Raw genomic sequence first — 26340 nt, 5'->3', positions numbered from 1 at the left:
CCGGTAGAGCCAAACGATTAAATAATCCATCTCAACACACATAATTGTTTTATTTGAATTAGAATTAGAACGTGCCGTTAACTCATTTTATTAATTAAAAGACCAATTCATCTGATACCATCTCTCGTACATTGGTGAAATGATTAAGCTGAAATTCGGTTTTTAAATTCGCTTTCAAGACATATTTGCACAATTTCATGGGATCCAAACAACTTCGAGATTTTAACACTCCGTAATTTTCTGATTAGTTATGTGCTAAACGTTGTATTGAAACCATCTTTTTTAGTCCAATATATTTCTCTCTTTCACGCTGACAACTTTTTCGAAGAACGATGAAAGATTTGAAAGAACCCAACCCTTGCGGAGTGGATGATGAAAACTTTATTTTCGTTTCAACTTCTTTTAGCATTATTTATGATTCTAAATATTCCATTTTCTATTTTGCATATATATTTCTTACTTTCACGATGAATGATTTCTTTAAGCTTCCCATTTTCTTTCAATATTATTATTTAACTAGGTACAGAATGAATAAATAATTTAATATATTAATTAATATTTTTCGTAATTAATTAATAGACGACGATTTTTTGCAACATTTTCCAGTTATTAACAATTTCTTGCTTAATTTTGGAATATTAGTTGTCGCATATGTTAGCATTAACTAATGTTATCTAGGTCGATAGATCAAATTAATGCTTTATTTAGGAAGATAGATATTTAGTAACGAGTAACGAATGTAGTTTTCTTTGAGTCAAAGCTACAGATTTACTTGGATATTCAAAGTGTTTTAAAGTAAGTATAAAGTGTCAGAAGTTCTTTTTAAATTAACCACATAAAACTTTAAATTATGAAAGAAAACAACGCGGAGGAAATTTGTATCCATTTTTTCTTTTGTTGACAAAGCGTCCTTTCTCCAGAAAACGAAATAAAATTTTACGTTCTCACAACACCCATAAAATCTATAGATTTCTAATAAAATGCAGCAGCTCTAATAAAAACTTTTATGACACAGGAAGCGAGTAAAAGCATGGAATGGAAACAGAATAGAGCTGATCAACTGCTTTTCCTTTTTAATATCTTATAATAATAACTTTGTCAATAATGTTTTAATTTATTAGATAAGGTAATCTAATTTAAATTAAACGAATTTGAAAAATTTTTGATAAGAAAAGAAATATATTAAAGCTTTTTTACCTGCCGTGTTGGGGTCCAACGCTTCCAGAATCGTAGGCAGAACTAGCTGTTATGGCAGAGTCCTTTAGGGCTCCGGATTCCATGCCGAGGGGAGCTCCGCAGAGTCCTACAACAAAGGGAAAACGCCTTTAATAGCGCCACCGGCCGAGTTTCGCATTCAAAAACGTTGTACCCACCGGTGTCTTTATGCCGGCGGTTTGATATCCGAGATGCCTGCGGCTACCTCGGCGATTGTGATATTCTTTTGAGTGCACGTTTCACTAGGACGCCGAAGAGTAGAAAAAAAGCTTTTACAAATTTATGCATTCGCGAAGCTTTATGCCAGCTTTCGCAACTACATTTCTAAAAAATCCAACTCTTTTCGTATTTAAATTAAAACTAAGGGTAATGAGGCAAACATGCACAAAAAATATTTATTGTAATTATCTAGTTTAACAACGGGGTAATTTGAGTACGCGATTAATTATTCGGTGATAGAGTGGTTTAAAGTTGTCCACCCCATTTGGTCTCTGAGGGTTGTATTAACGACTGGATTTATCTTCGTATAATTAAATAATTCCGTGGTGTCGTTAGGACCGCGGCAATTCGGCAATTTGCGAACTCACGTCCGCGCCGGGGCTATTAGCTTTCGGGTTCATTAAGTAGAAATAAATTCGCGGTTCTAATCGACAATTTGTTGTATCCGAATTGGATTTATGCGCGCCCATTACGATACGGTTTAAAATAATTTGCAGCTCCTTTGGGAACATTATTCATTGCCGCGCTATTGCTCAAGCCGAACAATTTTCCCGGTGGAAACCTCGTTCTCTTTAGTTCTCTTTAGTTCGTCAGCAACTTTGGTGGAGGCGACGGTATTTTCTAAAGGAATATTTAATAGGTCTCCGGTTACTTAATTTGTAATTCGTTGATTAAACGGTCTAAGAGTTAAAAAAAAACTTAAAAAAATACGTCTACTAAATAACACTTTAAATTACATAAAATTTCCGGTTACTCCTCAGTAAAAGTCAACATCAATTTAATTCTAAGAACTTATAAATAATGTATAAGAGGAATCACGACTCTACTTCAACTCAAGATGCCAAGTAAGGTATTTTAGCTGGATTTGTTAGTCAAAACGAGAGATTCTTATTTCACTATAAAATAGTGTTACTTTTACTCTCAACTTTTCAACGATTGAGTGATGGTAGTTTTGACCCAAAATTTCCAACGTCTCCCTGGTATCGAACGCTGAAACGAAGTTAATTTCTATTGGAATCCGGTTCAGCTCCGGATTTTATATCTCCGGACTCGCGGCTCATAGATTGCCTACGAAGTAATTCGATAAAGTTCTCCATTGAATTCGTTAACGGGAAGTAGGTAACAGTAACTTTAATTAAGTCCATTGAAATCGACGCCAATTATACCTGGATTTACCTATCAATTTTTTTTCGCCTTTTTTATTTTTGTTAACACTGTTGAAAATTAATGATTAAAGTAGCACGAACGCGTTAGATAAGCGTATCGTCGCATTAATTTCAATCGCGAAACCCATTATCGGCAGTGAATTATGCATTAGAGTGCATTAAATCGCAATAATTATGCGTTATGTTGCGATTAATGTGGCGGTAAATATGTTTGAGTTTAAAGCTGGGGCGGTTATCGTATGGTCGATACGTACATATAATCTAAACGCATCGATATTATAAATAATGACGGTTCTGGGTATACGAGGAATTGGAATTGAAACTGCATGAATAGTAATTCCCTATTTATTAACCTGTTATGACTTAATTTCGAAACTGAATAGCATTATTAGATACGTTACAACATCAAATCCTATATTGCAAAGTATAAATATCATCAATGTTTAACTTTTATTTTAAAAACATTAATCTTTCTTTATGTTGATGACAATAACATCTCTCATTGAATAAATAATTTTATTTACTATGCAATTTAAAGACACTGCATGCATTTATTGTAACTAGAGCAGTAACTACTTCCATTGATTTTTTGATCAATGTCAGTCGTAATTAACATATCGCATGCTACCTTAACATTTATACGTACATGAGAAATTTCTTGCTCACCATGTAAAATGATTGGTAACAATTAGGAAACTACTATATAAGCTATTATAATCAAAAGTTTAAGAATCTGCACTTTTTATTTTGTCTTTGATCAGATTTAATCATATTTTTCAATTTCAATCGAGAAAATGTACTAAAAATTAATAACGGTGATTAATGCAAACTTGAGCTAGTCAATATTGACACGTTTCATATATCAATTAGTTCGCTTGTACCACTTCATTAAATTAAGCTACGTCAGTTTCAATCGAGTTAATTCATGTTGTCGTAAGGTGTAAATTAAATTGAATTTAATCATTGCTAAAGATTACTTAAATTTTTGTGTGTGCCAAATCCGAGATTAAAAGTGTTTAAACAGTTTGAGAGGTTTAATTAGAAGTACCACGAGTCGAGAAGGGCTTTTGTTGCCATCAACTAGGGCGAACACATCGCGTGGGCCAACGGCAAACTTAGTTAGATGATTGAGCACTCTGACCGGAAAGGATTATACATTACCCGGCAACTTGTCAGGACCACGACGACGACCAAATATTTTGACCGTCCGACCTAGAAGCTCTAGGCCTTGATCGATTAATCCCCGCCGACGGCGATGATATTGCGACTGGTTTGTACCGGTACAACCACGGGGACAATCGAAGTAATAAATGTCGGCCGGATTTCTACGTCAATTTGTTCTCTTTTCCGAAGCGGGACGCGATGATTAATGGGAACGGGATTTGAAAAAATACGACGTGTGTCACTGATTTTCGGTAATTTGTCTTCTTTCTTATTGGAACAAATAAGTACGAGGATTAAATCCAACGTCAGTTCTAAGCATTTATATATTATTCATGAAAACTATACCTATACAGAGTGTTTATTACAGTTTACGAAACAACAACAAAATAATTAGCTTAAAAGAGATTTGTAGAACAATATACCTTGATTTAACCATTTAAATTTGGCGATTTAATAAAATGCCGATGGTAGTTAGGTATAAATTAATATGCCTTAAATGTTTTAATAACACTGTGAGGTTGAAACTTGTATCGACTATCATAGTGAATAATGTTAAATGCCGAGTGTCCAGGTGAGTTATCAATAATTAACATTAGTATTTTAAATGAAATGTTTTTAGAATAATTGTATCGCTAACTTGGAGGATAAAATGATTTCTAAACTAGTCCTGAAATAAAGAAGCAATAACACAAGTTTTTTAGTTAGAGTTCCAAATTACTCATTTAATAAAATTAATCACTTAAAAGATAACGTTTATAAAAATAGAAATAAACAGTAGATATCGGTTAAACTGTTACAAAGCTTATACTAAAAATAGCTTTGGATTGGATTTCTGTTATCAATTCCATACAATAAACTGATACCTAACATTATTTTGATTAACCCTGTAATTAATTATTGTATGAAAAATTGTGTTTATATTTTCCCTCATAGTTTAAACATTCTACTTTTTACATTTATCTTTTCCAGCTGAAAGTAGTTGATATTGACATTACTTTAACTAGATCAAGCAAGAAATAGCCGTTGTTCTGTGATTATTACTTATGAAATTTTAGAAAACGTTGTAAAATCTCATGTTTTAATTTCGAATGACGAAACTTTGCATAGATATAATCCTTAAAATCCACACAATCTATTAATAGGTAGAGCCAAGCTACTACTACTCGCAGAAAGTGAAGTCGTCGTCGTTCGATAAGACGTAAATTGCTAAAATTAAATTATGAAAAATGGGATAGGTACATATAAGATCTTATTTATGTATTCATTCGAAAGAATAAAGTGCAGTGCATCAAGAGTTCAAGAGTTCTATAGTTGAACACGTCATAACATTGTAACGTTATAGTAAATGTACAGCATAGAAGCAATACAGAAACAGCAATACAGCATAGAATATAACATACGTAATTATAAAATGCATAACTTTAAAAAACTGTATTAAATTTCATTCTAATTTCTACCTTGCAAACATACAAGTTGGTTACTGTGATCCATAACTGCGTCTTGAACTACAATCCAAAGCAGAAATCATAAATTTTTATAACGAAATATGTAAAAGGTGACCTAAACAATATTGATTAGAAATATTGCTGCTATAAAATTGGATATTGAAGTATACTTTGGAGTCAGACAATATGGTTTTTTATAATGGATGTCACAGGAATCAACACTAACGTAATTTACATCCAACAAGATAGGAGAGTCACTTTTCTAACCTCTCTAGACTGTGGTCTAATAAAAAATCATATACTATACAGATCACAACAGATTGGTCAACCAACGGTGTTACGCATTAGCAATATTAATGGAACTATAGTTTCGTCATAGTCAAGTTACACCCAACCCAAATGCAGCGTAAACATCAAAAGACATATTACCCGACATAAAACGATCATACTCTTATCTGCCGTATCATGTTTTATCATACTATTTGTGTATTTTAGTTGCTTGTTTTTGTTTTCTGGGGCATTTCCCTTAATTTTTTAATATTTGTGAAAGCTGTCGAGATACTTATCCCTGAGATAAATGTATTATTTTTTCAATAATAAAAAGCTTGTTCAAGAAAACGAAATTTAATCTGATATTTTAACCCTTAATCGTAGTGGTATCATCCGAATCTTTATTTTTCAAAGAAAGTCACGACATAACATTGACACCAGCATTACATTAGCAAATGTGGTTGTTAGTGGTGTACACAAAGTATCATATGTTAGTGACAATGACAATGTCCCAAAAGAGAACTATGATAACTCTGACCATAATAATGTCTCAGAGTAGTTAGAGGTTGAAACATGTTTGTGGCAAAATCAATGTAGCTGATGTAAAACTAAAGTCCATCATCGTACAAACATAAACACAACATATCAGTTAAAGTATGAATTTTAAAAGTTAGATCTCTTAAATGAATTCAAATACAAATCCCTTATCAATGTCTATCACATTTAATTTTATTAAGTTTTATTAAATATTGATGTTATTAGTAATGTTACAGGTTGCATTAAAAAAAACTTATCGAGACTACGCCGCGATTTTTAATCTATGTTATAAACATTTAAACAAACCTTTTACAATTGATGGCACTTAACATTTTCTTATCATATGTATGTATTGTCGAAATACTAGTTTTTGACGAGGTCTATTCACGACAAATATGAAAATGTTACTTCTTTAGTAGTGTCCTCTCGAATGATTTCACCCATTGATAGTTGTAATATACACAATCATCTACAACCCTATGAATACCTGAATATTAGTATTTACTCGTATAAATGTGACTTGAACAAAAATGTTTTCTCGGTATCTATACGACTGTGAGCAAAAGCGTTATTTTATTTCACCGATTTTAGATATAAACAACCAAAAAATTAAAAATGGACGGTGAGTAATATATTTATTTATTGAGATTTAACCTGAAATCGTCTGTTATACATCCTAAATTTTTCTCACAAAATACCAAATACGTTTTCAGTGTTATTTCTACTACAAAATAACCGATAATTTATTTCCGTTTAACAACACAAAACTTTCCCTAAGACATAGTCGCTGCAGTAACTTCAGTTACATACAAAGCTACAGTAACTGTGTTTTGTGGCATTTATTGTGTTTTGTGTTTTTAGTAGAATTTTGTGGGTTTAATGACTTCCTTAGTTGAAGTGCTTTACCTATTACTTAAATAGGAATGCTCATCTAAATAACAAATTATTATTCCACCATGTAAAACATTAATTACTTATCCTTGTATAATTGATTTTGGACCTTAAATTTTACTAAAAAAAAAATATACGAAAACAACATAAACAATTAGCTGAGAAGATAAGGGCTAGGTTACTGTTTGTATATGTAATTCAAATTACTTAAAATTAACTAATTATTTGGTGATATAGATCAGTATTGTACTGTAATTATTGGTTCTATTTTTTGTTTTAGGTTTTCTTTCTTTTTTTCTACGCCAGGTTTTGTTGGCAACTCTTCGGTATTCTTCATAGTCAGCTCTGGTCAATTTTGTTTCTTGTTGTAGACATTTTCTTTTTGCAGCATTTTTTTATTTTATTATCTTTCTACAATCATCATCGCCATATTTTGAGCAGCTATGAGATTATTGCCTCAATTTTAACGTATTGATTTTGCTTACCAAATACATCTTGGTATATATCATCCTCCTTTGCGAGTTGAGCATTACCGCCCATTATAATAATAATGTAGACACTCCTTGGCATGGCATTATAAACAGTTTAGAGCTCTTTATAGCACTGCTCCGTTATTGCCTCTTTGTTTTACTCGTAATTTGCAAATTCTACCATTAATTGGCAAAAAGCACTAAATTCGTAGATAGAGTGATTGGCCCTATGCCTAACCCACAACTTGGCGGGCCAGGGACGCTTCTGTCGTGGTTATCATACCTTAGCCTTAGAAAAATGTATGCGACGATCAATGAAGAATTGGGCATGATGGACCAGTTTCCTGCTTTAAGCAGTTTAGATTAGTTTCTTGGAAGGGCACTCACAGCCGAAGAATTTCTTTTGATTACGAATCTGTAAATTATTTTATGTAAATTTGTCTTGCGCATTCTTAAAGGTGTAGGTTTAGATAGTGTTGTAAAAACCTGTTTTACTGCAAGAAATTGCACCAGCAACATTAATAAAATCGTATTCCGAAAAGAAAGAAAGTATTATTTTTAGAACCTTATATTTCATCAGGATATTTATTTCAATATGTCCAGACGTATTCCCTGAGAAATAGATAGGATAAAGGGAACCAAACAAATGACCAGCTGGTTTCCCAGCTTTAACACATTTTAACTTTAAAAATTCATTTCAATAAATCACAAAATGTTTAAGATCTATCATACGAGATTTATGAATTTTGTGCTAATATTTATATTTATTTTCACGCTGCGCCTATAGGAATTTTATTGTTTTTTACTGGAATTAACAAAAATGTATTGACAGTTTGAATAGGTTGATTCCAATGAAAAACAGGTCGTTAATCGGTTTAGAGTTGGACGACGCTGTCCCAATTCCCTTCGGGTCGCTTAATTTCGACGAGATGAGGCAAATCGGATAATCTGTTTAGGTTGGCTCAGAACCGTCCGTCTGAACTAAACAACGGCGTAGCCGAGTTGTCTCGAAAATTTACCTTGTTTGTCGCCACTTTCGTTTATCTACCGTGAAGGGTACACGGACCATGCCCGAAGCGAACTGCACGTGAAGGAGACAAACGGCGCCGTTAGGTGCAATACAACCCCTCACTCTGGAACATTCTGAAATATCTCCTTTCGGTCATTTTTAAAACTCCCATAAATTTCTTCTCTACCTTGTTTCGTATTCTAACCAGATATCGTTAATAATATCGGCGTATTACCTTAAAAATTATTTTCACGCCACGTCAAGTTCATTAAAGGATGAAATTTCTCGTTTCTAGAAACTTTTGTAATATTGTGTTGTTGTTCTAATTACACCAAGTCATAAAAGTTTAATAAAGGAAAACATATAATGAGAAATTGTATGCACTCGTAATCTAAATGTAAATGGGCGTCGAATCACTCTTGGAAAGTTCCCGAGATGTTCTTAATGAAGCCAGTAAGAATTTCATATTAAATATCTCCCCGCCCATGAACTTCGTACGTGTTAATCAAGCAAATTGATTTTGATGACCCAGATTCTCCATCAAATAGTTATCGACTACTACACGAAAGTAAGCATGTATAGGTAAATAGTTCGTCACGTTTTAACATGTAGTACCACAACTTTGAATGTACTACATTTTCATCGACGTACAGCCCAACCCATAAAATATTATTCCATGAAAACTTTGAAAGAACTTTTGCAACAGAAACTATTGAAACTTTTCTGAAAGTTACGGCGCGGTCGGCAGCTTTATTTACGCTGCTATTTTACCGTGGAAACTGTTAATACCGGAAATAAATTTTCATATAGTTTAGCTTGCCCTAATTTTATTGCATTCAAAATATGTTAACTGGAAAACAACAATAAAAGAATTTCATTTAAATTTCAAATTTTTTTAGATTATATACTTTATATTATTAAATTTCATAACCTTCACCATGAAAAAAAAAATACGGCAAAGTATTTTTTGAGAGAAAGCTGTAAAAAAACTAAATGTGAGATTTGCGTGTAAGATACTGTCGCAATCCGGTGCTTTATTCCCCTTATTGCACTTTTTCATTGTTCCGTTCCTTGTTGCATGAGTCTATCGATCTAGAAAGTTGCATACAAAACATCACCTGTATACAAGTTGGACGATTATATCTATTCAGATTGAATCCTCACATGTACCATAATAAATTTGTAATAAGATGAAGTTTTATAAGTAAATAGAAAGTTTGACGTATGATATGACGATGTAGTCGGTTTTCTCGGTCTAAACTTCCCGCAAAACGCTAACAGGCCAATTTTTGACTCGGTAAACGAGGTTATGAAAAATGCATAGCTTCCACATCGGCCACGGAAACATGCAAACCTTAGTATGCACAAAATTGAATATAAGGTGAGGACGGGGATTCCGGGAATTTATAATATCGGCTTCGCCTGTAGGTACTTTCTTTCTCCTGTGCACGGTGCGAATCGAGTTTCCGGATTCAAAACTGTCGCCACCTCGCGAACGTAGAGCGAAACAGTGCTAAACCTCGTCGGTTTATGGGGGTTTATGGTTAACAGTCTCCCAGTCCGCGCATAAAACTTCACTTAGATTCCAGTTTCTTTGCCTTTTGCAGGACTTTATTTCGGCCTGAGAGTGTTTAAGTCCCGTCATGAAGTCGAATATTTTATGATACTCAAATATACGGCCTTATTCGGTGCGAATTCCCCTTACAATGTTATACGTATTTAAATATTTATTTTTCATAAACTTTGCGAAAGATCATAACGCGAAATCTTTATTCGTTTTCAGGCCGAACGACTTGGCTGTAAATGAAATTAACTTTAAAAAACGAAAAGCACATAAATTATTATGAAACGATAAAAACAAACAAACCGAAGACGCCCTTCTCTTCTCCACACTTTTCCGAAAAACAGAATATTTAAACGGACGCGTGCAGCCGTGCACCTCGGCACGTGAATATTTCAAACGAAATGCCCCACAAACGGCGTAGGTTGAATAATTTATAGTTATGCATAAAGTATGCTCGACGTTGCCCGTACATCAAAACTACACGAAAGGTGAGCTTTCGAGCCGCGGCTGCTTGAAAAAAAGCGCTCTCCAACCGTGATTCGTCTGTAACCAGATACTCGGCTCTGTTGAGCGGTGATAATTTCTAACTGACACCGACTCACCGAGCTCATATTTTACAATTAAAATCAGCGTACTGTGGTGTGAAGTGGCGAACAATTGCTCTATCCGTGTATGAAATACGTTGAGTAGAATTATCTAATAAAACCTTAATAGGATTATAAGATTAAATAAACGGATAAAATTTCGAAATCGTTTTATAATACAATAAATCCACATTAATAATGACATTTTTCGTGCTATTGTATTTTACATTTCTCATAGTATGATCTCGTTTTATTTTATCTATATGCACGCCTGTACATAAATGTTCATGTTCTGAATTGCAAGTTCATACCTAAACTATCCTACGACGAATAGAGTCCTACTTTACAAGCTCGACGTGTCATGGCAAATCCAATTTACTAACAAGTAAGCTAATTTCGTGACAACTTTCTGGGTGTGTTCCATGCTGACATACTACGTCGACGCGTTTCACAAAAGAGAACGATGACAAAGTTGAAGCAGAGGGAATAATCTACGTTTGTGTAGCATACCTTATACATTACCTTTAAAATTTTTTTAAATTTTGGTAATTTTGTCCCGTTAAGTATGTTAAGTATATAAAAGTATACGCATAATTTGCATCGATAGTGAAAAATAAAGTATGCTCATAATTAAATAGCACAATCAAATTAATTTTTAATCGCTTTCAAACTTTACATGAGTTAAGAGTGAACAGTTTTTTAGGCTACATCTATATTTTTGAAACGCATTAGTGTAGTAATTCGAATCAAGTTAGTTTGGTAAAGTTAAAACAAGTTAAATATAGGAAATAATTACATTTTAAATATTTGAATATTGTTTAATTAGCGTGCGTTTTAATTACCCCACGTTGGGGTAATTTATTTAAGTTTATTGTGTAATTAGCCATGTTATTTAATTATTTTGATACTACACACTCTATTCGTTCTTGTTGTAAAGCGAGGAGTTGTCGCGGAATTAGTTTTGTATTGGATAGTCTCTTTCCTAAAATTTGATCAATGTTAATAGTAAAATCCATTTTACCAGTAGATGTGAATGATATTTGATTGAATTTTGACTTTTATAAATCACAAAAAGTACAATTAGTGATTTATAAAAATCAAAATTCAATCAAATATCATTCTTTCCTAAAAGTTCCGAAAACGCTGAAACTACAGATTTTTATTTGTTATTAACATCCTCTTTATCTTTTCCTCCTAAATGCCATCAAAACATTGGGGTGTTATTGCGATCCTGCATCTATCTTTTAAAATTGTTTCTATTCCCCGCCATATCTTTCCACTTTATCTTTGGCTCTATCTCTATCTCTGATTATTATCTCTTTTGGCATTCCAATTAGGTGTCAAATACCAACTCAGCTGTTTGTTGCAACCTTATTGTTACCTTATTGTTACCTTATCATATCTTATCATATCATACCTTATCATATCTTATTACCTTATTATATTAAAAACCCAGATTGAAAAAGGCCCTTGGCCTATCGAGGAATAATACCTTCCTAAACAAATAAGGTTCATAAGGTACGGATAATAACACGCTGTAAGGCTCCTGCCAGAATACGTCAGGACGCTGCTGCCTTGTAGTTAGATCTTGACTCACCAAAGGCTAAAGGGAGGAAACCTTGATCAGAAATTACGTGGTCCTGTAGGTTTGGGGGTTGAAATAATAGGCCTGCTCCACATTATTCGGAAAAACTAGAAACCAGCAAAAAATCTCAGTGATCAGCCTCAAATTTTAGATTGAATTTCAGGACGACGTTTTGATATAAGAGAACTATTTTTGGAGCATAGAACATTCAGGAACTAAGATGTAAATTAGAGGTCGACAAAATTATGAAATATGGAAAGGGAACGGTATTGAGGCTTTCCAAATTTCTACTTTCAGTGCCATATCAAAGACTGCTATTAAGCCCATAAAAGCTGGATGGGTAAGAAGGATCCTAAACTATTTCTGTTGTTTTATGTATCTGCTTTATCTACCTCACCTTCTTTTATTTTCATTTCGTCTTCTAATACTACTTCCGTATCTTGCGTATCCTCCTAACATTTGTGTTTTTCTTCTTCTTCAAATTTTGACCCGTCGTGTTCTGTCCATGCCATTAATATTTCTTTATTTGATGTTTTTAGAACGCCATTTTGAGCTTTAATGTTCCTTATCTGTTTTCTTTGGCTTCCTTTCAATCCAGAAATATCGTGGATTGTATTAAAAAATTTTTCTGATCACCTGAAAATTCTGCTTTTGCTTACTTTATTTCTCTTACCTCATTTAGTTTTCGATTATGCGCTTCTTTAGTTTGTTTCGTTCTATATTGGTTGTAACTAATCCATGCTCATTTTTATCACCTTTTCTTTCACTGTATCGTTCCACCAGTTTCTTCGTTTTTGGTTATAATTAACGCTTATGGCATCACATACCTCTTCTGCTGTTTGGTTATGGTTTCTTTTAATTTTTTCTCTGAAAACTCTGAATCGCTAACAATTTTATCGATCGCTTAGGTCTCTTCCTTTACAGAAGGACTCTAAATCTAGCAATAAGTTGGAGTACCTACTAATTGATGTATATTATAGTAAAGAAAACGACTATTTCATGTTTATTCTCGTCCACACTGAAACTTGAAGTGTATCGTATCACTGGAAAATGTTTAGCAGGATAAGAGTTTGGACATCGGATCGATGAATTATAATTAAACTCGCCGGTGGGCAAACGCATACGGTTCTATTCCAAAGCGACCTGGTTGTTTTGAAACATAAACTTGAGTGTCTACCAGCGAGAATGCGAGATCTTCTTTTGTTACACAGCCTTTCGCATGTATTTGGTATATACTATTTTTAATGAGTTTTATATTTTTCTTTACTTTATATTTATGTAGGGTGTTAATGAATGACGTTATATATGATGTATAGATATTATATTAGTAGTACTTGATAAAAATATTCAGAATATAACGCGCATATCACCATTAGTTACAGAACAATTTACTCAATTTAAAATGACGCCTTAACGAACACGAGGAAAAGATTAAAGAATAGTACGACGACGTAATTTAATATTGCGATGCACTTACATTAAATTTATGTAGGAAAATTTTTAATGATCTTTAACCAAATGTTCGAGTAATTGGCAAAACACACCCATATTGAGATGAGATTGTCTACAGTTTTTATTTTCCGTTGTTAAAAACTGGGCCGAGTAAACATGATTACAGCGAACGTTAAATGTATTTTTTAAATTTCTTTCTTGTAGATACAAGAATTTCAACGTAATCTAAAAAAAACCTTCTAAAATTCGAGCAATCATCGATAGTACATGACCCCAATGTCGATGAAACGAAGGCATATACCAATTTTTTTAGCAGCGTAGTAGCAAAATTGAGCGCTGAAATTGTGTTGGCATCAACAAAGAGCCTTTAATGAAACTCCGGCCCACATTTTTACTCAATTATAAGTTGACACGTTTCTAAGGGATGTGTGCTTATTAGAAGGTTGATATATTTTATCTTTGAGGTGCTCCTTCTTTGTCGACTAATTGAATTTTTAATAATGGGCGGAAAATGCTCTCAACTTACTAAGATGATACAAATCCCTGCATACTGATACAATACAAGTGCAAGTTATTTCACTTAATTTACATCCTAAAAATATAAAGTTGTTATAACAAAAATGAAAGTTGAAATTTCCTATTTCCTAAAGAAAATAAAACAAACAAAAACTATAGTAGAGGTTCCACAAAAACGGTTATTGATTTTAAACACGATGTATCAACGTCAGCGTTTCAAAAAGTGAATCTTCAATAAAAATGCTGCGCTTGATTTTTTTCAAACAAATCGTCAATATAGCTAACGTGTTATAGAATTGTGTCTCTTTCACTGCACGACAAGATTACTCCTTCGCAAATTACGGTACTACCACATAGTGCGTAAATGATATGGGAATAGACATTGAAATATGTTATAAAAAAAAGACAATGCGCTATTCTGTGTTGACCGATTCTTTAAATTTATATTTTTATTACCTGACAGTTATTTCCTATCCAATTCTCCTACATGGGGCTTATCGCTTTTAGGTTCATAAACTTTACTTCTTTTAACAAGGGAATTGAAATTAAAAAAATGTCGAGGTAAAGATGAAAACAAATCTCCACATAATTTTTCTGCAGGAATTGACCTCTATATCTTGTAGTTACATTCCAGAACTTATACCTCCAATTAATTGGTTTACCGTTTATAAATTGTTTAGATCCCATACCATGAATTTTTTATTTAATAGATAAGGAGAAATTTTGGTCAAGGTTGCAATTGTCACAATGCAAATTCTGCATTATGAAGGTTAATCTGTTTCATGACATATCTTCACATACTAAAGTGTTATTTGTATGTTTGGAGTTTGCCCAGTACACGTCTCATCTAGGATGAGGCAACTACTTAACAGTAGAACTATATATCTGGCAAGTTGTTTAGGATAATTTCATGCTCTTCTCCCGAATCCTCCCGAAACCCTGATGAAACCCTGGTCTCAACGATGCTCTACGAATCAGATAATCCGATGCAAAACGGCTTATTGCAATGATAATTACTCATATCGAAACTACATATCGATAGGGAATCCTCAAAAAATTAATCCTCATACTCCTATTTTTCATAAGATTTATAAATCGTTTGGCATATGCTATCACTGATGTTTTACACTGAAGTCATAGTGGAACACAGACTAACAGAGGTAGGAAATCTAGACTGGGGTCTAGCTATGCTATTATCACCAGTTCGCCATATAAACGTGAACTTGAAGCAACGTCCCACATAAATATGTAAACAAATCATTTTTATTTTTTTATTAAGTAAATATTAGAATATATCTGTTGTTTTTATTAATTCCTGGTTTTGCATAACCCATAACGTGAAATACCATAGAGAAAAAATCATAAATCTCAAAATAAAAGAAATACTTATTTTATCAAAATAGTATCAGAAATTAGGCAACTTTCCTCTAGTTGTAGGATTTTGTTAGCAGGACGAGATTTCTCTTTATTGAGAAGTATGTGAGATAGGGAAGAAAATTAGAAGGCATCGCATTTGTTATTCAATCACATTTTAATATTTCATTAATTGTAAATGTCTGAAAACTTTTTGTAAGTACACAAGAGTGTTAATAACTTTACTAATAGTAGTGATACTCCGCTCATGGTTATAGTATCCTCCTAAAGAATTAAACTAGTTGAAACAAGCTTCCAGTATCAACCTGAGTAATTTCTCAATAATAAATATGACATAAGCGATTAGCATAATGCGTAATTAATAATAATAGCGTAATGTAGGTATATTCCTGCTAAGAACCAACTAAACAAAAATAACATTATCAATTTAAAGTGGGGTCAAGCCGCACATTTAGAAAAATTAACAACTTATAGTGTCAGGTGTTGCGTAAAGCTAAGACAGCTTCGGCAATGTTATTTTCATTGAGATTTATATTTTTACATGCAAATGACTTCTTATCCTTTGATAACGAGAACTCATTCATGGTAGCAGCATCAGTTAAATCATTTCCTGTGTCTTTATTATTCATGTAGTAGCATCAGTGTATTTTAAATGTGAAAGCGCAAAACCAAGAAAAAAAATTCCTGTTTAAATCAATGTGTATAATAGAACACCAAGGAGTTACGAATATTTATTGACTCCAGTAAAACTAGCTTGAAAGCAGTACTACCGCATAATGGCAATACATTCATATCCGAGACTTAGGCTTATAGAGTAAACATGAAGTAAACTTCTAAGACCCTGCCTTTGCCAGTAAAGGTGATCAAATATAAGAACCGAGAATGGTTATTTCTTTGTTATTTAATTAATAGTTTGCTACCTCTTACAAAAATCAATCCGGTTACAAACTAGATGCAGAAATACATCACAATATTAACACATTACAATATTAATTGTAAGTTGATTATAAGTTGATGTAGTTGTAAGTTGATTGTTGTAAAGTTGATTTTAAAATAGATATAAATTCATATCCCATTTATCAAATTAATAAGATTAAAAAAATTTAAAAATAAAGTTTATTTAATTGAGGTAGATATTACATCAATCAACTAATTTTAATTAATTTCTGATGTGATGTACGTCGTGATATAGTATATATGAAATTGGATATAATTAATATTGGTAAATATATAATAATATATAATAAATGACTGCCAAAATCATTTTAAATATGTTCGAATTTTCGTAGTAATCATGAATTGTTGTGCAATATTCTGTAAGTATTTTACCACGGATCTATAGTTCTGCTCCCGATACTCGCTAATTATAGATTTTGTATAGGTTTGTAAAGCGCTAATTAATAATTTCATAACAGTAGTTTGGTGTGCATTTCCATCGTTTGTGGTATTAATTAAATTTAGCATATTTAATGTTGAAAAGCGGATTTCTGCAATCAATCTATATTAACATACCGTGATTTAGTTATAATTGAAGACTGCATTGATTTATTTATTTTATTGAGAGCGTTAAAAAAACTGTTCACAACCGACATAATTTCACATTCCTAAAAATCCGCATTGTGATGAGCAACAGTAAAAATTCTGGCTCGGGTATGCGCTTTCAACTGGTGCAGCACACCAAATTTACATTCATACGGTCTCTAGTTTACAGACACGTCCCATTCCCATCTGACAAATATCTCACATGTCCCGTTTGGTACCCGTGAATGAGTTGTTCAACTAACATCAAACGAAAAAAAAACGACCATCATTTTATGTTAGTTCTAGTTTTTATTTTTTTAGGGTGTGTTTTTTTTGTTTGATGAACATTTCAAGCTCTTCCTATTCACTTTTCATACAATTTATCATACACTAGACACTCGTAAAAGTTTTCAACCAGCTCATAGTTTACACCGTGCGAAGTTTGTTCGAGCGCAACGGCACTTGAAACTTGTTATATAGGTGGACCGGACCGCGACGAACCCAAATTACACTGAAATGGTATTAAGTTCACAACGAAACGGCCGCGCGTTCCTATTATTTCGCGATTTATCCTCTGCTTATTGCGAACCGTAATGCAATTAGCCGTTATGTAAAATGTTCTCATTAAAAGCACTGCTGGATGGCGAGCTCGATGGGAATTCGATATTAGGGCGAGGCACATTTACCATCATCTGACGTCATCCACCTAAAAACTTCAGTTAAATATAAAACAATGAGTTATTTTTAATTTAGGTAGTATAATATTATTCTCTCTCGTTTATTGATCCATTCTGTTACCTTTCAATTTTAACAAAGCATACCAGAATTATCGTTATGCGTACGTAACGCCCAACAAGTAAATTCCACACCGAGGCGGGCATCAGTTAAATGAAATTCTCGTCAGGCAACATTGAACACTACGAAATCGTTTCCGTGTGTACCGCCCTAGGGTGAACTCTGCCGATTCGTCGTCGTTATTGGAGAATGGCATTCAGCTAAATTAGTACATGCGTTTGCGGAGCCGCCACCGTTCTAATTAAGGGAGGATTCGACGAAATTATCCCACACGGAGCGATAAACAAAACTCCAGGGCGTCAACGTCTCTCTCTCTACAGATAGAATCTTGGGAGACAACGTCAAAGGGCGTCGTGGGTGAAGTGGCTGGTTTATTTGTTGGTTGCCGGGTTGCGTGGCAGACGACGACATCATCTTGTTTGCTTTTCATTATTTTAATAGAATCCTATATCTATAGCTAAATGTAATTAAACTAATAATAGGCGGATTCAACCGGTTGCTTTACGTCTACGACATTCAAAGAGTTCGCTAACCAACAAAACTCTTTGAGTTTCTTACATGAAAGAGCTTAATTAAATTTTAATTTTGTTCTAAACATTTTGGAAATATTTTTGGTGGAAGCGCCGGATCAGTACTTTTTATAATTAAATTATTTGTAATTACCTAATTCCAAAGTTGTTCCAATAGGAAAATCCATTGAAAAAAACATGAGGAGCAACAGGATGGTTGCTGCCGATTTTCGGACAGCATCTTCACCAAAAGGACTCATTATCACGAAGCTTCGTCCTGCGACATGACCGCATCCGCATACAGGTCACAAAGGCGACCGATCCGGAATCAACGATGGACTAGTAGTGTACATTGACCCTTCGATTAGAGTCATTAATTCGACTCCGGACCTTAGAACATTTCTCAGTAATAGCGTACAGTGCCGGCGAACCGCTGGTCATTACTGCGGACAATCTGAAACAAACACACCGAGATTAATTTTGGAGATGTCACGGACAATTAGCACTAAGCACACTAAAGTTTCCACATCCTCATCATAACAAAGCTGTGATATCCAACATAGATAGCTTAAAATAGGAGAGTTCTAATCAATAATGATTCCGGATGATCACTCAAAGTTGATTATCTGGAGTAAAAAAGTATTTGACAAACGCAGTGTTACAAAATACAAATGATGTTCGCAAATGACGGGGTACGTGTCAGACTGAAAAACCGAAATTTCAATTCGAGGCAATTCCACTGAGAGCTGGAAAACTGCGCGCGGTGTTGAATATTAATTTGGCGATAACGATTCCGGACAATAGCGAATAACGAACCGTAATAAATTGTAAAAAGATTATGCAGTTTGCAAGCGGCGCATAATTGCGACCGCGACAAACTCCGCTGTAAAGCCCCTCTGAAATAGTAGGTGTTATGCGTTCGAAAAACCGATTAATTGCTTTCCAAAACAAAAATTTGTTCACAGTTTTTATCGGGCGTTTTTGCCATAATTTTGATTGGTTAGCATAAAATTATTAAATATAATTCACATGTACATAAATATTTAATCAGTTAATTACGTTATTAAAGTCAACTTCAAAGCAATATATTTTCAATTTACACAATTAGACCGTTTACAATAGTCAAACGCCATGGTGCTATGGCATGCAGGATTAGCATAGAATTTATTCGAACGCCACCCAAAATGCAACAAACGGACACTGACGAGATAAATAATTAATGAATTTGCGTGGATTCGATGATCTGTCGTTTTGGGGATATTTTATAAATTGACGCCACTTCGAACACAGCAAATAGAACAAAACCATCGAATACACTAAATTCAGCAAATCGCGAACGCTATTTTTTTTTAAATAAACTAACGTATTATTTTAAATAACCATTGCGTTCAACCGTTCTATAATTACAATATCGATTCTTTATTAAAAATAGCAAATTCAGCAAATAATATTTCAAATTAATATACATGGTGATTTGTTATTAATTTAATACTTAAAAGCTGTGATTTATGTCACATTCGCTACATACTTCAATTCTCTATTTTTCTCTATTTCAGCTGATTTTTGTGCTATTTTTGAAAATAACAAAAATTGAAGATAATAAATATCTCGGCGGGTGAAATAAATGAAAATAACTTGTAAGAAATTGACGCAAAAGAATTATGCTTTACATATAAAATTAAGTTCTTAGCAGAGTCGAATGCTGTGTGGCTCAGATTGCTGTTTCATGATCATGTGGCAAAGTTGAGAGTATCAGAATATAATATATGCAAAGAACAGCTTAACGATGAAGAATTGGAAGAAAAGTCCTAATATATTATTGAATAGATAGTCGATGCGATGTGATGTATAAAATTGTAGTCAGGGAATTCATCGAAGAAGGAACTAGAAGTAGCGACGAGAAAGCTCCTTGCACAACAGGAACAAAATCAGAAATGATTACGTATCGCTTTTAGAACCTGTTTTAAGTAATTGAAAATAGAAAAAATGGTGATGTTGAAGGATGGCAGTTGGTGTTCGTAGTATAAAGTCCGTCCGTCGAAAGAAGTCCACTGCGTCATTAATTTATGGGGTTATAATAGATTTGTATTAACTTTATGCGTCTCTTTTTTTACGTGTATTAAACAAAGAAAACAATATATTATACAAGTCTATTATAACCCCATAAATTAATGACGCAGTGGACTTCTTTCGACGGACGGACTATATTAAGGTGCATACACCATATTTAAGCATATCCAAGCAAAAAGAGATGTATGACTAAAAACCACTTTTATTTCAAAGCTGGTAGGAGTGCTAAGAGCCCTGGGTATTTGACAAGTTGCTTGAAAACCCATCTTTAATCTTGTAAGGAAATATCCCTGGGCTACCTTATGCTACCTTGCATAAGTTTATATTAAATAAAAGGTAGAGGAAATAAGCTGGAATGAGTGACTTTATTTTTGACAGAGTTCGATATTAAATACGGACGATATGAGCATTATTATTGTATATGCAATTTACTTGATAGAGTGTGGTACTGCAGCTACATCAGCTGTATAAGTGGGTGGATGATTTGAGAATGAACGTTGGGATTAGAAAGGTCGTGACATACTACTGAAAGTAACGATAAAGAGATTTTCGACTATAACGGATTGCACAATGTATAAATGTGTATTCACTACACAGTTATACACGAATCATACATTGGACAATGTATGATTGGTGTTGCACGGATTGATCAGACAGAAGGGTAATGCATCCTAAGCTAGATTGAATATTAGTGGGCAAAGCTGTAAAGTACTTGAGCTATTCATGACATTTTCTATGTGAGCTACTAATACCTTCTACCCTAATTAACCAATCATCAAAACTGACGTTTTACTTGTTTCCAGAAACCAGTTGAATTAGCAAAGCATTATGTATGGGGCTACATTTCTTTTCCAGAAAATAAAGATATTGACGCAATAGCGTGTTCTTCAATGGCAAAAACTTTCAAACCAAAGCTTGTCAATTGTTCTGTGTATAAACCTGTCAAACATATTAGTGATGTATTTTATAGTACTTAATGTAGCAATTATTGTATGTTATCGTACAATATCGCCGGGGGATTACATTATAGTTCATTTGTTTAACTATATCATATCTTGAAATGATACTGACAATGAGTGATGTTAAGCTGTTTATTTCATTATAGTCACAAAAGTTTATGAGTTCCAAAATCGAATGTTTTTATAAAAACTGTCCTCCGATTAATTCGAGTAGAATCTTCTATTTTAAAACTGGTATGCAGTAATTAATAATTACTAAATAAGCCTTTTACTATTTAATTTCAGTGATGTTCTTAATGACTTTTACCCGAATTCTGTTATTTCTCTCCATATTCAACTTGCACAAAATGAATGTCTGCATGTTTGTTCTACTACATAGCTAGCTTATACAATGCCATTTCTGATTGCTTTAGAAGACTAAATGATCGCGGATTTAAACACAAACCTAAACAATACCTTATACAACAACAAAGGATAATTCAGTGTTGCGTTTTGTATTAGTAACGCAATGTGGTAGTTGAAGAATTTGAGTTATTTAATATTTAACTAGTTTTAAGTGGAACTTCAATTGATTCTATATTTTTTGGAAATTATGAAGCGTTGTTATTGTTATACAATTTATGATTCGCAGATTTAGAAATATGATTGGAACCTCTTATATATTTTTTTTTTGATACGAATAAAAGAAAAGGTAAATGGATGAGGACAATCATCCGTTTTCATGGTCCATAAACCACGTTATCTAGTAAGTGTTATGTTCATTGCGAGATGAAAAATATCGTTCCAAGGCCCGTATTACATTCCTCACTTTAATAGTCGCCATTCGGAGTTCGCGCAGAATGTTTTCTATTACCGTACCGCGCGGTTGGCGGCTAAACAAGGATTTAATGTCTCGTATACGTTTCGCGAATGAAGGCATATGTTACCGTGTTCGTACGAAGTCGCAACTAAGGAGGAACCACCGTTGAACAAACCACAGAAGGTCGTGTGACAAAAGGCGCGCATGCATCAACTTTAGCTAGGGCATCGATCATGTGTAACAACTGTTGCGCAAGATTGCACGTGAGAGAGACAAACTTTGGTGCAATGTTAATATCTTGGTGGTGCATTATTGTACAGTTGTATAGATAAGGAAACTGTGTTCATCAAACTCATTATTCATGACCCTAGAAAAAGCTTATTTATTATACCGAATTTTTATCTTGTATAGTTCATAAACAACTACCGAGTTATTTAGTGGAGAGGATTGAAAATTGCTTGGGTGTCCTAAAGATGTAAATAAAGTTCCCAAAGTGGAATGCTAGTTCTGGTCCAAAATCGGGTCGGTTTCGACGTTTCCGGTTGCATAAAAGGCCTTAATATTTATGGGGAGCCCGTTCCTAAAGAGATACGTACAAGACCAATCGAATAAATCCGGTCGCGTTGCGTCACCGGAGCCGAGATACATCCTAGATGTTATCCGGATAATGCAGTTTGTGCTGCAGATAGCCGAGTTGTACTTTGCAAATTGTTTGCGACCGTTTCCTCTTTGTCCGGCGCCTCTTCCCTTCTTGTAACCTGGCTACGAGGTTGTTAAATTCTCGCTCTGCTCCTATTGTTCTGAAATTTGAAAGCGTCGTACATCTTCTACTATCTTATAATACATGTACGTTTAGTTTACAAGTTAATCCAAAAAAGAAACTAAATCATTTATTTTACGTCTTATTGATTTTTGTTTGTTTCAAATTCCCTTTCAACTCCCAATGTAGGTCACTCGTTCACATAAGTAGTTTCCACGCTGCATTAAGGCGATGGCACGCACACACGTCAGTGCATAATATGCGAAGGGTGGCTAATTGTACAGTTCTTTGTACAGTGAAGTACTATTAGATGACCGAACCAAAACCAAAACATCAATCAACCACCGAGTTCATTACTCTCGCACTTAAGACCTACTTTTAATCGATACATTGCCCCGGTAGGTAAAGAAAAGACCCCTTTGTACTTTGAATCACCTTTTTTACTCAAACCCCATCGATCCTTGTCTCTTGTTTGTGATTTCTACCTAAAAAACCAGATTCCTTTCATCGAAATCCCGTCGATTGATGCAAAAGCACGTGTTGTTTTCTGTGGGATTGTCGCGGATGTATTTCTTCGTAACGGATTCCGATAAAATATACGATTCGCAGATTCTATCGTTGGGTTAAATTTATATCGTCGACGTTTTATCATGTCTTGAGACGTCGCCGTCAACGGGAATTTTCTGGAAATATGTGGATATGACGTCTGTAAGATCAAAAGCATTAAATTCAGCGAAACGTAACTGTTTCGCAGTCTCTATTATTTGAGACGAATATTCTTTTTATCGCCACTCTGGGATTAATAACAGTATTTTTGAAAATTAATGTTCGAATTTAATTTTATACGTATTTATTTGTGTAAATACAAATTATAAATTTCACTAATAAATATTGCTGTATTTAATTTTCGGATTTATTGAATATCTCTATCAAAAATAAAAATACAAGGCAAACGAAATATAATAAATAAAGTAAATAATAAATACACAAAAGCTTTTATTATTCAAATAAAATATTTTCTATAAAATGCAAATGCAACAAAAATGTTTTTTCTATTTTTTTTTATTAATATTAATAATTATAGTTATTTTATGTGGGAGTAATTAATGTTATCTCTTTACTTAAAATAGACTCGTAACATTCTTCATCCACCCAAAACCATTGTCCTGCGGAAATTTCTCAAGAATGTGACATAAACATACCGAGAGAAAGGGTCCATAGAAAGGGTAAAGGCTCAAATGAAAATTTTGAACCGCATTACATAAACAACGAACCCCGAACAGTTCTACAAATAATTAAATATATTTAGAACGCCTTCGGGGTGTGTAAATTTCCTCTAGAAATTATGCCTATTTCATGAGCGCACACCGTTCGGGAACTATTCCCTGGCACTGAAAATTTCATTCATAGTACCGTATGTAAATGCAAATTATTACAGCGGATGGGTACTAAATTGGATTTGTGACCAAGTGAATCGCTTTGTAGGTGCAGATCGTTGTAATTACTCAAACGAGAAATGTAATTTCTATTTTACCCCAACTAGAACATAGAGAAGAATAATTTACATACTCTTGATATATTTAATAACGAAGTGATTAAGCCAATATTGATGCGTTTGAAAGGAGAATTGTGGAATTCTATTGAAAGTTCTTCGATAATGAAAGGAACCTGCCTACACAAGGGGTCAAAGTTCAATCGATAAATTCAGACGATAATTAAGCGATCGTACTGCGAAATCTGCAGCTAATGGAAACCCTTTCCATTTACTTAACGGAAATCTTAATTTATTACTAATTAACCATATCAACGTCTAATTTCGATTATTAATAATTTGCTGGTAACAAAATTTTATAGTTTCTCTTATATTAATATTAATTATCGGCTGAATAATTAAAATTAATGTTATTTGTATGGACGGAAAATGAAAATATAAATAAATCCTCATTTAAATAAATGTATAAACATGATAATGTTCGTTGAGCAAACGACATTAAATTTTATGGTATTAATTTGTAGCTATTAATCTGCAAAAATATTACACTCCAATTTACACACACTGAAAATAATGTATTTATTTTCAGGATTTAATTAATAAAATAAAATAATTGTTATTGAAAACAGCTTTGACCTAATTACACAAGAAAATAAGCTATCTATCGGGGAAAGTCTGGCATCTTCAATATCGTCAGGTTATCCTAACTACTCGGAAATTTAATTGCCTCCGTCCCGAGCACAGCCTTTTAATTAAAATTTCTATTTAACACGCCACCGGCACGACACCATCGACCGTACGCGCCAAGCAGAGAAGTGTGTGCTCGAGTAGTGGTTTGGTGGATGAGGAGGAAGTACCAAGAGAAGAACGGGGTAAAGAGTAGGACACTAGAACCTGCAAGTTCTGGTAATTTGCGCCCTATTTCTAGGTGTATTTGCGCACGAATTAAGTTTTACAACGGCCTCGTCCGATATAATGCATGAAATAAAGGGGGGCTGGGAATCGCTGTCACGTAGTTTCTGGGCTCGACGGTGAGGCGGAGCTCATGTCTGAACGTCTGCTGCTCCGGACTACAATTAAGTCCCTCTTATCTTGACGTCAACGTTGATTAATTTTCAATTACAACCTGCGTTTTAGAGGTTAAAGTGTGGGCGGATAAAATCTTTTACTATTAACAAAAACCGTAATGAAAAGAGTAATAAGTTAACATCTTTTCATTCGTGTAATAACAATGCTAATTTCATTTAATTGTAAATATTTTCGATTCCAGTTGATTGGTTGTAAAACATTTTATAACCGTAATTGATTTTTCAAATCAATTGCAATCATCAGTACTGCGCTTCCCAACAAAATTATTAGTTTTATCAATATTAATAAATTTATCGATACTTTCGAATCATTTTTAAGGAATTTTAATTAAAATTGTGTATAACTAAAAAAAAAAGGTTCGAAGTCTGTTGGCTCCCATCTATTCAAAGAGAATAAGTGGCTTTTATTAAAAGCTTAGTAAACACTATTAAATAATAATTAAAGTAATAATTGAAAGGTTATTTATTGATTATTAGTCATTATAAGAAAACTTCAAGCAGAAATAAAATAATTAATGGTGTAAAGACATTTGCAATATTTTTTGTTTATAAAATATTTCATACAAAATTAAAAAATAACAATGAGATTACGCTGGAAACTTAAAAATCCTTTAAGATAGTTGCGTGATGAATGAAATATTTACATCAATTTGTTGTCTAGCTATAAAATGTTGTTTCTGAATCATTTGAAAACACTATAGAAATAATTTTGTTGTCCGTGTGATATACTGAATGTTGGACCAAAACGGCTATCTATCATAGTCCTTCTTGGTTTGAATTTGGCTTCTTCTTAGTTTGGTAATAATTTACGTAGAAGGTGTAGCGAGTGGTGGCGAGATTGGGTAGTGATAATGAGGTTTTATAAGGTATCAACAGGAAAGTTGAT

The 26340-nt window shown here is 33.5% G+C and overlaps 1 protein-coding gene across 1 annotated transcript in view; it reads right to left on the bottom strand.

Moving 5' to 3' along the window:
- The window catches only part of LOC111417589 (discoidin domain-containing receptor 2), a 95146-nt gene that overhangs the window by 30724 nt on the left and 38082 nt on the right, over positions 1-26340 (bottom strand). The window contains exons 2-3 of the mRNA XM_023049919.2: positions 18441-18740; positions 1198-1303 (exon numbers count right to left, since the gene is read on the bottom strand). Of these exons, the coding sequence (XP_022905687.1) occupies positions 1198-1303; positions 18441-18546 (212 nt within the window). The 5' untranslated portion in view covers positions 18547-18740. The remainder of the gene's footprint in view (positions 1-1197; positions 1304-18440; positions 18741-26340) is intronic.

Source organism: Onthophagus taurus, chromosome 1, assembly GCF_036711975.1.
Source record: "Onthophagus taurus isolate NC chromosome 1, IU_Otau_3.0, whole genome shotgun sequence".
In the NCBI taxonomy this organism is placed as follows: Eukaryota; Metazoa; Arthropoda; class Insecta; order Coleoptera; family Scarabaeidae; genus Onthophagus; species Onthophagus taurus.
This window is presented reverse-complemented; position numbering and strand designations above follow the sequence as displayed.